Consider the following 13511-nt stretch of genomic DNA (forward strand, 5'->3'; position numbering starts at 1 on the left):
GGAAAATCAGGGAATTAGGCCTCAGTTTGGCACATCGCCGATTACTGCAGGGGAAATTGAGGAAGAGAAATAAAGAGGGAGGAAGAGGTTGAAAAGAGGTGAGAAAAAGTACGATGGAGGATAAGGAGGTGGTGATAACACAACAGGATGGTGTGAAACAATAGAAATGAAATGGGATGTCGGAGGAGTGGTGGTGGAGGCAGTGTAGAAGTGCATGAGATGGATGAGGATTGTGGAGTTGGCAGAGCTGTGTGGTAAGCAGAAGGCTTGTAGCCCAGGGAATCGACTCCTGTCCATCTGTTACCTCGCCGTCATCTCTCCACACATAGCCCCAATCTAAAGCACATTACCACAAAGTACACCTCGAGGGCAAGCCTCTCAGTGTGTGTGGCCGTGTGGGCCTCCTCCTGTTTGTGTAGACTTTTCTCTTACTGACATCTGTTTACCGTGACGTCCCCTGTTGCCTCTGTGACAATTCCTAATCAACTGAGAAATAGAATATAAGACTGTGACGGATGAAACAATATTTGACCCAAAGTTAGATAAAAAATAAATATAAATCAAAAAGTCAACCAACAGAGTTTGACATATGGTGTTAGGTATCTTTGGTGTGAGTGGGTTTTTGTGGGCAATGTTGCAAATCAAGGAGCTGGGCTGTTTTATGATTTGTATATCGATTTAATTCACCAAATTTCACCAAAAGCAGACATTACTTTGTGGTCATTGTATATGACAGAAAAAAACGGTATCATCATTTATATTGATGTTGTGAGGATTATGTTCAGATTACCCCAGATTACAACCGAAGTGTCATTTTAGTGATCAAAATGTGTTGCCATAGAGACACAGGCAACACTGTCCTTGATAAATTGAGTTCTATTAGTGTTAGCCTTCTTACAATGGGAACAAAACAACTTATCAAATGCATCAGAGATTGATTCAGAATCCAAACGTTTAGACTGCTGAATGTATCTATGTCTCTAAAAAGCTTTACCTTAACATACGCCTGCTCTAGTCTACTGTTACCGCCTTTGTCTGGTAAGGAAAAAAGGCACTATATGAATACAGTCCACTTACATTTTTCTTGTTAAAACGCTTGTGCTTTTAACTTTTCCTCAGCAAAGCACATGTTGATCTCTTGTGCTGATGATTTCAAGCATGTTCAATCCTTTAAGTACTCCAAATGCCAGCCACCAGAAACATGTGCAGAAAAAGATTGGGACATTTCCTTCGAGAAACCCTCCCTCACACAACTCTGTACCTGGAAAAATATAACTCAATGCTTCTGCCTATTTGACAGTATGCTCCAAAAGCCCTACACTCCTGCAATTCACTATTGGCGCAGGGCTTCACTGTATGATAGATCACGTCAGCCAAAAATGCTGTTAAGTGCAGAAAAGTATTTTCAAAACACGGTTCATTGGATAAATGGTCCACCAACCACTAAAGCAGAGAGGGGGCTTTCCATTACTGACCAAAGCCTTGAAACGTCTTTTCATCCCCTGATGTGTTTCATCTCATCATTTTCTATAATGGTAGACCAACACTAATAGCAATGTTGTACAATGTAAGGGCCCTGTGGTTGGCCACAGGATATGAGCGGCTGCTCTGTCGACTGCCTAATGGCAGATGTGGTAGGTTATGGTCGGGGAGAATTTTTGTGCCCTCATCATCTCCCATCACCCTTCTCATCCAATTACCTACTCTTCTTTCCCTTGCTCTTTCCCCTGACTATATGTCTCTGTCTTTGACTCCAGCAGCCTCCTCTTTGGCCGACAGCGATGTCCGTTTCTAATTTCATCTCTCTTGTTTTATTCATTCTTTCATTTTCTCTGCCATCCATTCTGCCTGTCCCTCACTGTCTATCCAGACTCTCTCTCTCCGACCCCCTTTGCATTTGTACAGGCTCTCTGCTGCTCCCCCCTCCACCCTCTCCCCCTCTCCCCCTCTGAATCCGCTCCATCCCCTTTTCCACCAGAACTGTTCTTTTCTATACACTGCAGTTGTGTTGTTTCGCCTTCAGGAGATGCGAATATCTGCAGTTCTGCATGTTTGAAAACCTCTGGTGGGCGAGAGATTCTCATCACTGCAGCTCTGTATGTGTCTGAATGCATGCACATGGATTTCTCTCTGTGTGTGTGTGTGTGTGTGTGTGTGTGTGTGTGTGTGTGTGTGTGTGTGTGTGTGTGTGTGTGTGTGTGTGTGTGTGTGTGTGTGTGTGTGTGTGTGTGTGTGTGTGTGTGTGTGTGTGTGTGTGGTGTGTGTGTGTGTGTGTGTGTGTGTGTGTGTGTGTGTGTGTGTGTGTGTGTGTGTGTGTGTGTGTGTGTGTGTGTGTGTGTGTGTGTGTGTGTGTGTGTGTGTGTGTGTGTGTGTGTGTGTGTGTGTGTGTGTGTGTGTGTGTGTGTGTGTGTGTGTGTGTGTGTGTGTGTGTTTTGTGCAGGGTAATCCTGATTATACTCACTTCCAGTGTCCCATTTTAGGAGAAAGGGAGGCGAGGGATGGGGGAGGAAGGGGGTAAGAGAGAGAAGGGGGAGGAGAGATGTTCTGCCACCACGGCAAACACCCTTCATATGAACAACAGAGTCAGATCAGTGATTCCCCCCAGGCTGCATTGGCGGCCCTAAACTCAAGCAGCATTTTGGTATGGAAGCAGCTGAGAGTTTCAACTCAGCCTGCAAGAGGATTACACTGGCTCTTTCATCAAATACAGTTTACCCCTGCTCAGTTTTTATTCCCTTCGTCCTTTTCTTGCAGTGTAATATTCATGCGTGTTTGTCTGTAATAGAGTGTTAAGTGTGGGGCCTCGTTTTGTGTGTGTAGTCTGCGGCTGATGGATATGTATGAGGAGAGTCGGGAATGGTGGGGACACGCTGGTTATTGGGGGGATTCATCGACGATGCTAAGACCGATTATGCATTGTGTTGTGATCTATTATCATAAAGGCCCATTAGCATTTAAAGTGCTCCCCTTCAGCCACCCTGCAGTCTATAGGAGTCAAAGCATTACAGCCTCTGGTGACTGCCGAGCTCTGGCAGATTAATCCTGAGATCGCCTTTTATGTGGGCTTCTTTCATCCACGTGGCCATTCCCCACTGAAATGAACTGAAAGATGAATAGGCAACCTGTTTCTTAACCAGGACAAATTATGATTTTCTGTGGCGGAGTGAGTGTTTGCGCGTGGGCGTATCTGTCTTCGGCTGAATGAGGGAAACAATAAGAGAGACAGGAAAGGAAAACCTGGAATCGTGTTTGTTTGTTTGCATCATATGCATTATGTGTTTAACTTTGTGTGTGTCTGAATGTCCTAGTATGTGTGTGTGTTTGTGTGTGTGTGCACGCGGATGCATGAATTGCATACTTGCCCAGATTTGGTTGGCTCCACCGACTAGTTTTGGGCACCAGGCCTGATTGCCCTTCTGCAAACATAACCAGGCCAAAATGAAAGCTCTCAACCTCTTGATACACACAAACACAAAGCTCCAGGGAACAATGCTGGTTGGTCCTTGCCAATGTTCCGCCGAAAGCTGTTGACACACACAGTGTTTATACACACATGGCGCATTTTTCCATAGGCTGTCTTATCAATTTAAACAGGAGATGAGGCATAAGCGGTACTTTTGTGCGGCAGTGTTTGTGTTTGATAAATGATTCATTTGGGGAAAAGTGTGATCAAGGCCATGCCTGCAGTATCTATTTCAAGCTGCCGCTGACTCATCCAGTAGCCTGGCTGAATACCTGAAGCCCCCTGCTCTCCTCTCCAGTGAACTGTACTTAAATGCCCAGTACAACTAACTGTCTGCAGGGCGATGTCTGTCTGCAGAACAGAGTGTGTGTCTGCGGCTATCTCTTAGTTAAAGTTATAATGCTAAATTGTTAAATACTCGTTGCTGTGAACATTCTTTTGTCTGTTATTTATTTTTTAACAAAATGCTGCAAGACGCTATAAACATAGTCTGTAGGATCGAGTCTAATCATATCAATCAGAAAGAAATGCAATAAATGTAACAAGGTAAGCTGTGTCAAGAAAACACATTACTTTTCCTCCGATTGCAAACAGCATCAGTTTAAATATTCATTGATATATATATATTTAGAATTCACAAACAATTTGGATACATGATGGCTCGACTGCCGACGGGAAAGGAAAGGAAAGCAAAAGAGGACACGAAGCCCTTCAGGGGGATTCAACACTCCTCAGCTCTGCGTTTGGGTCCTGCTCGCCCTGTTGGGGTTCATTTCCCAATGATGACCGGCTCGCTGCACATCACCCCTCACATACTCACTTGTAATTTAGCTCATTCTTGCATTCTTCATTAACAGTAAAAGGACACTTAATGTGGAGTTCATGAGAGGATATGTAAAGCTCATATGCCAATAAACATTTTAAATATTAGAACAGAAACTAAATCCAAAACGTATTTTTATTTATTTTATGTAAAGCCAGCATTGATGCAGAAAAACAGGGCTTATACTACGACAACATTATATATAAATTAAATGTATAATTAAGGAAGACCCTAAACTTGAATTAAAGTATGTGCACACTTCTCTTTACCTGTACATTGTAGAAACACAGCACCATCACTCAGTCACAGTTTCTCGCAAACTGTACCCTTTTTAAAGAGCGGTTACATAGTCATCTGGTTTCTATTCAACACTGATGTAAAGATGCTGACATCGTTATAATTTTGAAAGACAGCATTATCCTCTAAGGTTGCTCTCTGAATCTCTTAGTGTAATAGCATCATTTGCTCCCATCATGTTGCAGACCTCTTGCTCTTGTTGAAATGAAAAGACTGCTCTTATGCAACTTGTACAAGGACGTAGTTAAGTCCTACAAGTTGAAATTCACAGATAGATACTTATTACTTTACTGTGCTGGATTGTGTGCATCTCTTATATCATGAGTTTCAGACGTGCATTGAACTTTTAGAAATGTTCACATCTTTAATTTATTTCTACGTTAACTCTTTAATTGCAACAACTGGAATAATAGTATTCCATCGAAACATGAACAAGGACTTTCCGGTATTTCCTGTTGAGTATTGGAATAGTTGAAGACACAGTAGCATGAAGTACTTTAGGCTGCACTCGGTGACCAGCCTCTGCAATTGTAGAGTAATTGCATGGTCCACAATTGTGGCCGGTATTTTATCTGGGAAAGCTCTATGCCTTTGTACTCTACTGCCCTTTCCCTTATTCTGCTCTCTTTCTGTCACCACACCATCATGGACCTTTAACCTTCTTCTTTAGGAAGGCACTTACCACTGTGCATTACTTACTTTGACAGCTTCCTCCATGCTCAGAATGACTCTGTTGTGGTCAAGCTCTATAAACATGTTTCAAAAAATCCATACTCCATACAAAAATCCATATTAATGTAATGATATTCCTAGCATGTATGCCTTACAGATATTGACAATTGAATGGACTGTTAATTGTGTATGACACTGAAGCAATTCATAAATGTTTTTGAAACGACATGTTTTCAAACAAGCGGCAAAATAATCAGTTTAAATCAGCCATAAATATTCAACTGGTGATTGTGCAAATTGTAGGCAATTGTACTTACTTATTTCCATGTACTAAATGATATATTGTTTTTAAATTGCGGCTTATCGAGTCAAAGTCAGCTTTAATGTCAAGCTTACTCGGTTTGTGTTTACAGACAGAGAGATCGAAATGACGTTTCCAACAATCCCGAATATAAAATGATATGTATATCCTATATACACAATCAACAGACACAATAAACTTTGGGTTTTTAACCCTTTAGAATGACATCAAATGATATATTTTGTAAAAGGGCATGCATTTAGACAAAGTAATTAGAACATGTATTATTTATTAATTGTAGCAAGAAATACAGGTAGCTAAAAGACATTTGTATGGCATTGGTGTATGGCAGAATCTAAGAATATATGTATCCATCCATCTCTCTTCCTGTTACCCCTACCTCTTTCTGATGTTTAATTCAAAGGTCTACCCACCCTCTGGTTGCAGCATCGATAAAGACCTCACTGGAATACAGAGCCAGACCCCCACCCCCCTTACAAGCACACGCACGGCACACACACACATCCATGCACACACACCCCAAGCCCGCTGCAGCGGCGCGCTCTAATTAACAGCCAGGGAGTCCATGTAGTAGTAGCCGACGGGGTGTTAAAAAGACCATCTGAACCCTCTCAGGAGAGGGGTGGGGTTGGGGGGGGGCAGAGGGGAGCAGATGTAGGCCTGGCATGTTCCTTGCCTCAGGGGAGCCCGCCTCCGACCCCCCCATCGATCTTCCCCTTCTTTTTCCTTGCTTTTCCTGCCTGTTTCGTCAATGACCGTACCACTGGCCTCCATTCAGGTGGATCATTAGCATTGATTCATCCGGATAGTAGAGGGGGGGAAAGGGGTCCCTTAATTCCAGTTGGGTCTCAATTGGCTGATATCAGATGGTTGCTATGAGGCCTGATCACCACCTGAGCTCTAACCAGAGACTCAGCCCCCTCACCAGACGCTCCTCTGATTGCTCTTTTGCCTTTTGTGGCATTTCCCCCCCTCCATCGTCCTCTCAGCCGCGCCATCAGCAGCGGCTTGACATCCCTATCAGATGGGTCTCTCCAAAGCTGATGACTGTGGAAAGAAAGGAAGAGAGCGATAGATCGTATCGCCACTCAGCCTCTCATCCCCATCGCAGAGTGTGTGTGGAAACAGATGGTACACGTCTGTCATGTGGTTAGGTAGCGGGGGCCCGGAGGAGGAGAGGAGCCGTTGATGTGGCCATGGTCTGCGTCCTGGACTCTGTTTGGAGTCAGATTGTCAGTGATGCACATTCAGAGCGAGGACACGTTTAGGGTTCCTTCTTCATGCTTGACAATCAGGTGTAAGTTTGATTTATTATCCAAGCGAATTGGCATCTTGATAATTGCTTTTCTACTGTAGGAAATATTTAATTATAGTTCCAGGTATGGGGGAGGTGTATGTGCGAGAGGGATCAAGTGGGTAAAAGGGTAAGGAGAGGAGGAAGCAGCCGTGCTGATGGATGCTTGATTACGTGTCTGGCCATCTGGACTGTTGTCACCGAGAGGCTTAATCCCATTCACTCAGAGCGTGTGTGAATGTGTGTGTGTATGTGAAATAGAAAGCAACTGTTTTTCTGCATGCACACACCTCGATTTCCCTGGACATGTGTGGACCTGTCTCTGTACATTTTTTCCACAGAAATCTGTGAAAATGCTAAATAAAACATGGCCATAGAAAAAAATAAGTACTCACAGGCAACACACACACACACACACACACACACACACACACACACACACACACACACACACACACACACACACACACACACACACACTTATCTGCTTCGCCCCAACATAATCAGACATATCCAGACGCTATGCAGACACATCCCAGATCGGCCTCTCTAATCGTGGGTACATTTTAACAATTACTGCTAACAAGTCCTTATTACCCCCAGTGCCCTGCCCCTCCTCTTGATCCCAGCTTCTAATTGCTGCTGCTGTTTCTGAGCAGCTCTCTGCATAGTTATTAGACAGGAATCATTACAACCACATAGCACAGAGCCCCCACCATGGAAACAGTTCACTGCCACCAAACACCTGTGTTTCTAGGTTAGGAGTGTATGTATGTGTGTGGATGCAGCACTTAAGAAGCTCCTGCTGACTGGGCGCTATGTTTATACTGTAGAAAACACACGCACATAAGATCACGTGATGACTGGCTGTAGGAAGAATCCCCCGGCTTTGATGAGGAAGGATAGGGTGGATCCGCTGTCCTCCCCAGTATCTCCACTTTCAAGGGTCTGCAGTTAAGGGGGGGGGGGGGGAGCAGTGGCTCTCATATCACTGTGTGTTTGTGAGCAAGGCTTAAGTTTCACCACAGGAAGAAAGAAAGGAAGGTTTTGGACCATGACAGGGTTGACTCTGTCTCTGTGCAAGCACATAAACTGTCCCAAAAAATCAGGGGTAAACATATTTGTTCATTATTGTCCTAGTAGATTTGATCTGATATAAAGCATGAGCAATCCTCACATTGTCTAAGCCCATCTGATCTCAGACCACGATCCTGTCTCTGTCCCTCTGCATCACTTCCTCTCTTCAGCTCACCGCGAGGCTCTAGGTGTGGCATTGTCTGTCCGACAGTGAGTCAGTCCGTCACTTTGATCTGGACTGAATTTGAACTTTTGCACTTTGAACTTTTGAACAGAAAACTCAGGGTCCTCCATTGATGCATACCTTTCCTTCAGAAAAGACATGAGGTTTTCAGTTGTGGTTTGAGTAAAATGAGTGATTGCTATGAGACCTAGCACAACATTAATATTATACTCAGAGGTGGGAGAAGTACTCAGATCTTGTACTTGAGTCAAAGTAGAAGTACCCAAGTGTAGGAATACTCTGTTACAAGTAAAAGTCCTGCATTCAAAATGTTACTCAAGTAAAAGTAGAAAAGTATTGGCATCAAAATATGCTTAGAGCACCGAAAGTAAAAGATTGGCCCATTTCAGAATAATATATATGATATGTTTTGATTATAATTATTGAGGCATTAAAGTGTTCTCAAAGCTGGTAAAGGTGCAGCTACTTTTAGTGACTTTGTATACTACAGGGTAGCTTGTGAATTTACTCCAGGTGTAGCTAAAGTCTGATTTAAGAGTTGATTATATTCACATCATTAATCCAAATCTGCAAAGTAACTAAAGGAATTAAATAAATGTAGTGGAGTAAAAGTACACCATTTACCTTTGAACTGTATTGGAGTACAAGGTAGCATTACACTGTAGAAATACTTAAGTAAAGTGCACGTACCTTAAGTAAGTGTACTACTGTAGGTTAATTCCCACCTCTGGTTATACTGAGGATAAATTGCATTCATAAACTAATTCCATAACCTTTTTAGCACTGTCATCAGGTCTAACATGTTATTTGTCCAACTCTTATGAGGAAATACAGTATCTGCAAATATCTAGCCTCAGCCTTACTCAGTGTTTTGACTCCTTATGCTGAATATATTCTTTCCTTCTCTTCATTCTTCCAGAGGACCTGTTGCCATTCGGCTTCCCCAGTATAGACATGGGTCCCCAGCTGAAGGTGGTGGAGCGGACGCGGACGGCCACCATGCTGTGCGCTGCCAGCGGCATCCCCGACCCGGAGATCTCCTGGTTCAAAGACTTCCTGCCCGTGGACCCCTTCAGCAGCCAGGGTCGCATCAAACAGCTCCGATCAGGTGGGAGAGACGAGGAGTTATTATCAGATATTTGTATTCCAAAACCAGTAAACAGACACAGCATCGAAGGCTTAGCATCGCTATCAAGTCAAATCCCTGTTGCTCTAAATTTAATGTGAATCACTTTTTTAATTCTGATTGAGGGATTACATGCTCCTCTCTGAGTGGATCTACATCCTTGGGGGATATAAACCCTTTTTCAAGCCAATTTCATAAAAGGATAACTGTGTCGCTCTTAAGCCAAGAAAAATAAAAAGCTGTTTTTATCAACTTTTAATTATTTTGGAGAAAGATTAGTATACGATGACACTTTAAAGGCTCAAACCTCTTTATATTGTGAATCATAAAAGGAGCACACCATTTAAAAGAAAGGCAGATCTCGTATACACGTATTACAAGTGGGTTGAAAAAGTTTACACACAATTATAAAGCTAATCCACTTTGAAACTAGTGCTTAATATAAAAATCAATCTACCCCATAACCACCTTAATTCTCTTTTTCTCAAAATCAATAGATACAGATAGACATTTCTCCACATTAGGGATCTAACTGATGCTCCTCTTTAGACCCGCCTAGCCTAGAATTGTGTGAAATGAGCTTAATGTCTTCAAACCTGAATAGATCACTTTGCCAGAGACAGTAGTAGGAAGGAGGGAGGGAAGCATTTCTGCTGCTACAGAAAAGAGAAAAGTGTCTCCGTGCAGACAGATGGAGGGAGGAACAGAAGAATCACAACTTGTGCTAAAGACAGTTTGTTCAGCTTTGTTTATGCTTTTCTGTATAGAATAGATGATGCAGTGTCTCCCGGAGTAGGCAGAATCTTATTTCTCAGTCTTTTCCACTCAGCCGTCCTCAGGGAGAATGAAATTGATGGCGAAGCAAAACCATTTTGTTGTTGCTTTATCCATATTCTCTGTGCTCCTCCGTCCTGCCAGCTCTGATATCTGCCTGCTGTCAGCCAAAATTCCTCACTGATCACTCGCGCCTTCTGTCAACCTTGTGTCTGCAAATTAACTTGCTTTTTAGTTACGGTTTCTACACGTCAAGCACAACATGGACGCAGTTTACGATGACAACATTGCAAAATTGTACGTAATCGGAAGAATGGGTGATTTCACATAGAAGTGGACAAAAGAAAGTTTTTCATAGCAAAGATTACTGATTCGCCAGCTCAAATGACAGCTGTGTCTAGCAGATTTTTAATAGCTAGATCATTATTGCTTTCTCTTTGAGTTAGTTGGAAGCCGTGTCTCCTGCTGAATCATAACTAGAAACTCATGAAACGGCTTCAAATATTCATTTCATGTTAACATATATTCTATGCAAAGCTAATGTCCAATGCAAAGTAAAGTAAGTAAGTAAAGCGAAAAGCTATGGAAGTGCAGGTGCAGTATTGTTTTGCATTGCAAGGAAAAGTGATTAGCCCTATTTAAGCAGCAGAGGAAATGTTTTTTGTGATTTCACTTTTTATGAGCCAAATGAGTATACGGGCGGCATACATGCTATTACACCAGGTTTGGTCGGGCTTGCTCGAAAGCAATTGAATCCGATAATGAGAAGGATAGAGTCGCTACCTTTTGCCCAAACTCAGATACAGTGTCATCCATGTACAGTGGGTGAGACCTGGATGGGGCATTTTACAATGAACCGGTAAATGTAGCCCATTTTCTGAGCTGAGACCAGTCTAAGCTCCCACACCCTTTGCTAGTATAATTTCTAGTAACCTACTGATGTGTAAAAATGGATAATCACCGCTGTGATAAACAGAACACCTGTAATTGCATCAGTGTAAAAAGCTGTTGTGGGTGGAATGTAGTCACCAGACAGTGTTGGTGCCGCACGATGCAGGTGAGAAAATAGAAACTCTGTTTAAAACAAAACAAGAGAGCATTTTAAAGCTGCCCAGTGGAAACCTCAGGAACATGCCAGAAGGAGCAGTGTAGTGATCCATAATTGAGATAAACACTATGCAAATGATTCTCTATTCTCTGCTTATAATTTATACGAAAGCCTTGGTGGCCTTGGGGCAACAAAATAACAATGAACCTCCCTCTCCATTCTTCTAGGAACAATAGTTTGTTTTCTTTTTATGTTTACCCTCTTAGTAGGAGCTGCAATATCATTGGTATACAGTATCTATCATGATAAGCTTCATCTCATTGCGTCCTCTGTAGGGTGTCACAGAGACATGACACTGATTCACCGCTGCAGAACGTGAGGCCACCTATCACATCAATGAAACAGTAGCAAGACAAATGGCTCAGTGAGATTCACCGCAGAGTTTAATAGGATTTCAAATCACCAAAAGCATCGCAAAGCTGAACAACAAAATGTGCTGTATAATGAACCAAACACTGCAGAGAAATGACTTGGAGGAAATCGATTACACCTGAGCTAGGCACAAAACAGCACGGAGATGTGTTATGGATGAAACCCTCCTTTAAAATATGTTTAACGGGGGCACCTTCCAAGCGATGGCTCTGATTTAGTGGATGGCTGCCAGCTCGCCTTGGACTGCGGCCAGGGATTTGTTTTGGGCCACAATTACTGTTTGCTCTCTTCCTTTTTCTTTCTCTGTTGGGTCTTGGAGATATTGTTATGGCCCCTAAGGGTCAGGATGAAAAATGATATCAACAATGACTGCACTCGAATCCCTCAAAAGACGGCTTTTAGCCATTTCACAGCCCATAAGTATCCGTCACCTGTGGCGTCCTCCCACTGCAGGTAACTGTCCTATCGGCACTTGTGAACACACACACATACTAATCCGTTTTCCTTAGGGTACAAAACATATGGCACAAAGAGTTAACCTTTCCACAAGATCTTTACGCCTCAACCAAGGCAGGTATACATTTTTCCATGCCATCATGCCGCACCATTTTAGGTGTGCGTGAGGAGAGCCATGACGAGTTATCTGTCTGTCTCTGACATTTGGGACTGATATCTGGGAGTTTACTTAAGCACTCACAGCCTTCGCAGACCTACACTTAACAGATGGCGTGCAATATGGACCCTGGGGTAGACTGCTGGGTAATGGATGGACCTGTCTCGGCCAAAAACTGCGATCTGATCAAAGGTTGTGGCCATGGTAACAGTCATGATTAGGTCAGGTGTATCTAAAGCAAACAGGAAAGTGATGTGAAAAGAAGGAATCTCTTTAGTTTCCTTAATAAGGGTTTACAGTGCAAATATTTGTTTTCCCTTACAAATATTTGTGTTCAGGCATCCTTCAAAATTACTGATGACTGTTTTTGTCTTTGGCAGGCTCTTTCGTCTTAAAATGAAGCCGGTGCATCATAAAATCTCTCAGCCACTGCAGTTATTTTTGTTCTTGTTTATTTGACATCTGTGTTTGAGATATCCTGCTGACTAATAGACAAACAATGACATTTGGCAGGAAGTTAGGACACTGGCCAAATAAACAAGTAATGGTTTGTTGGTGTAGATCCAGGATATAAAAAAAAGGATGTCTTAAATTAAAATGACAGTGACAGAAAATGTGGAGTTAAGTGGTTGCTGCTGAAATTGTTATACTATCTACTTGCTTACAGTTTTAAGAGATTTGGTATGAATGTCAAATAAAATTGGCACGAATAAATCAGCAAAGAATAAATACAGGGTAGTAAACTTATTATTATTGTCACAATTATTTGATTATCAAAATTGTGAAAAACTGTCGCAGGTGCTATCCTGAAATGTCAGTCTCAAAGTTATAAAATATTCAAGTTTCATTAGTATAATATAAGCCTTAAGCACCAGAGAATGCTCACACCTGATCACTAATAGCAAGTGTATATTTGTCAATTTATGTGAAAGAAAATCCTTTAATTGCTGTTTTTTTTATTTTCTCCCAATCCATTAGTTTCTAAATGACTCACACCGTATGGCTGTATAGCTAACCTTAATTATTGTTTTTAATTGTCTTAGGGAAAACGTCCCAACAGTTTAATTTTCAATAGTGTTAAGTACATTGTGTTGTGGTAAAAAATAGCGACATTTTGTCTTAATTGTGACGACCCATTTTAAAGTTAATGTCCCCCTGGTGGGAGACCGGTGTCCAGGTGATCTGTTTGACCTAGATGTTCTGGCAGAGCTATCAGGTTAGCAGTATCTGTTGTCATCTGATCAGCCCAGCAGACATTAAACACCGTCCGGGATTTCACAGCAGCTCAATTTCCTGAAGTCACATCTCATTCTGGGTCCGTCAGCAGCTAACACACTGCTCTCGCTCTTCCTCTCCGTTATCTTTCACTTTCCTTTTTACAGCTGT

General features: G+C 42.4%; 1 protein-coding gene across 9 annotated transcripts in view; it reads left to right on the top strand.

Annotated features, from left to right (window-relative positions):
- Window positions 1-13511, top strand: part of LOC117462008 (receptor-type tyrosine-protein phosphatase S-like) — a 72955-nt gene that overhangs the window by 22457 nt on the left and 36987 nt on the right. For all 9 annotated transcript variants that reach the window (XM_071206428.1, XM_071206431.1, XM_071206427.1 and 6 more), the window contains exon 5: window positions 9052-9240. In XM_071206428.1, coding sequence (XP_071062529.1) covers window positions 9052-9240 — 189 coding nt within the window. The remainder of the gene's footprint in view (window positions 1-9051; window positions 9241-13511) is intronic.

This window comes from Pseudochaenichthys georgianus, chromosome 17, assembly GCF_902827115.2.
Source record: "Pseudochaenichthys georgianus chromosome 17, fPseGeo1.2, whole genome shotgun sequence".
Classification (NCBI taxonomy): Eukaryota; Metazoa; Chordata; class Actinopteri; order Perciformes; family Channichthyidae; genus Pseudochaenichthys; species Pseudochaenichthys georgianus.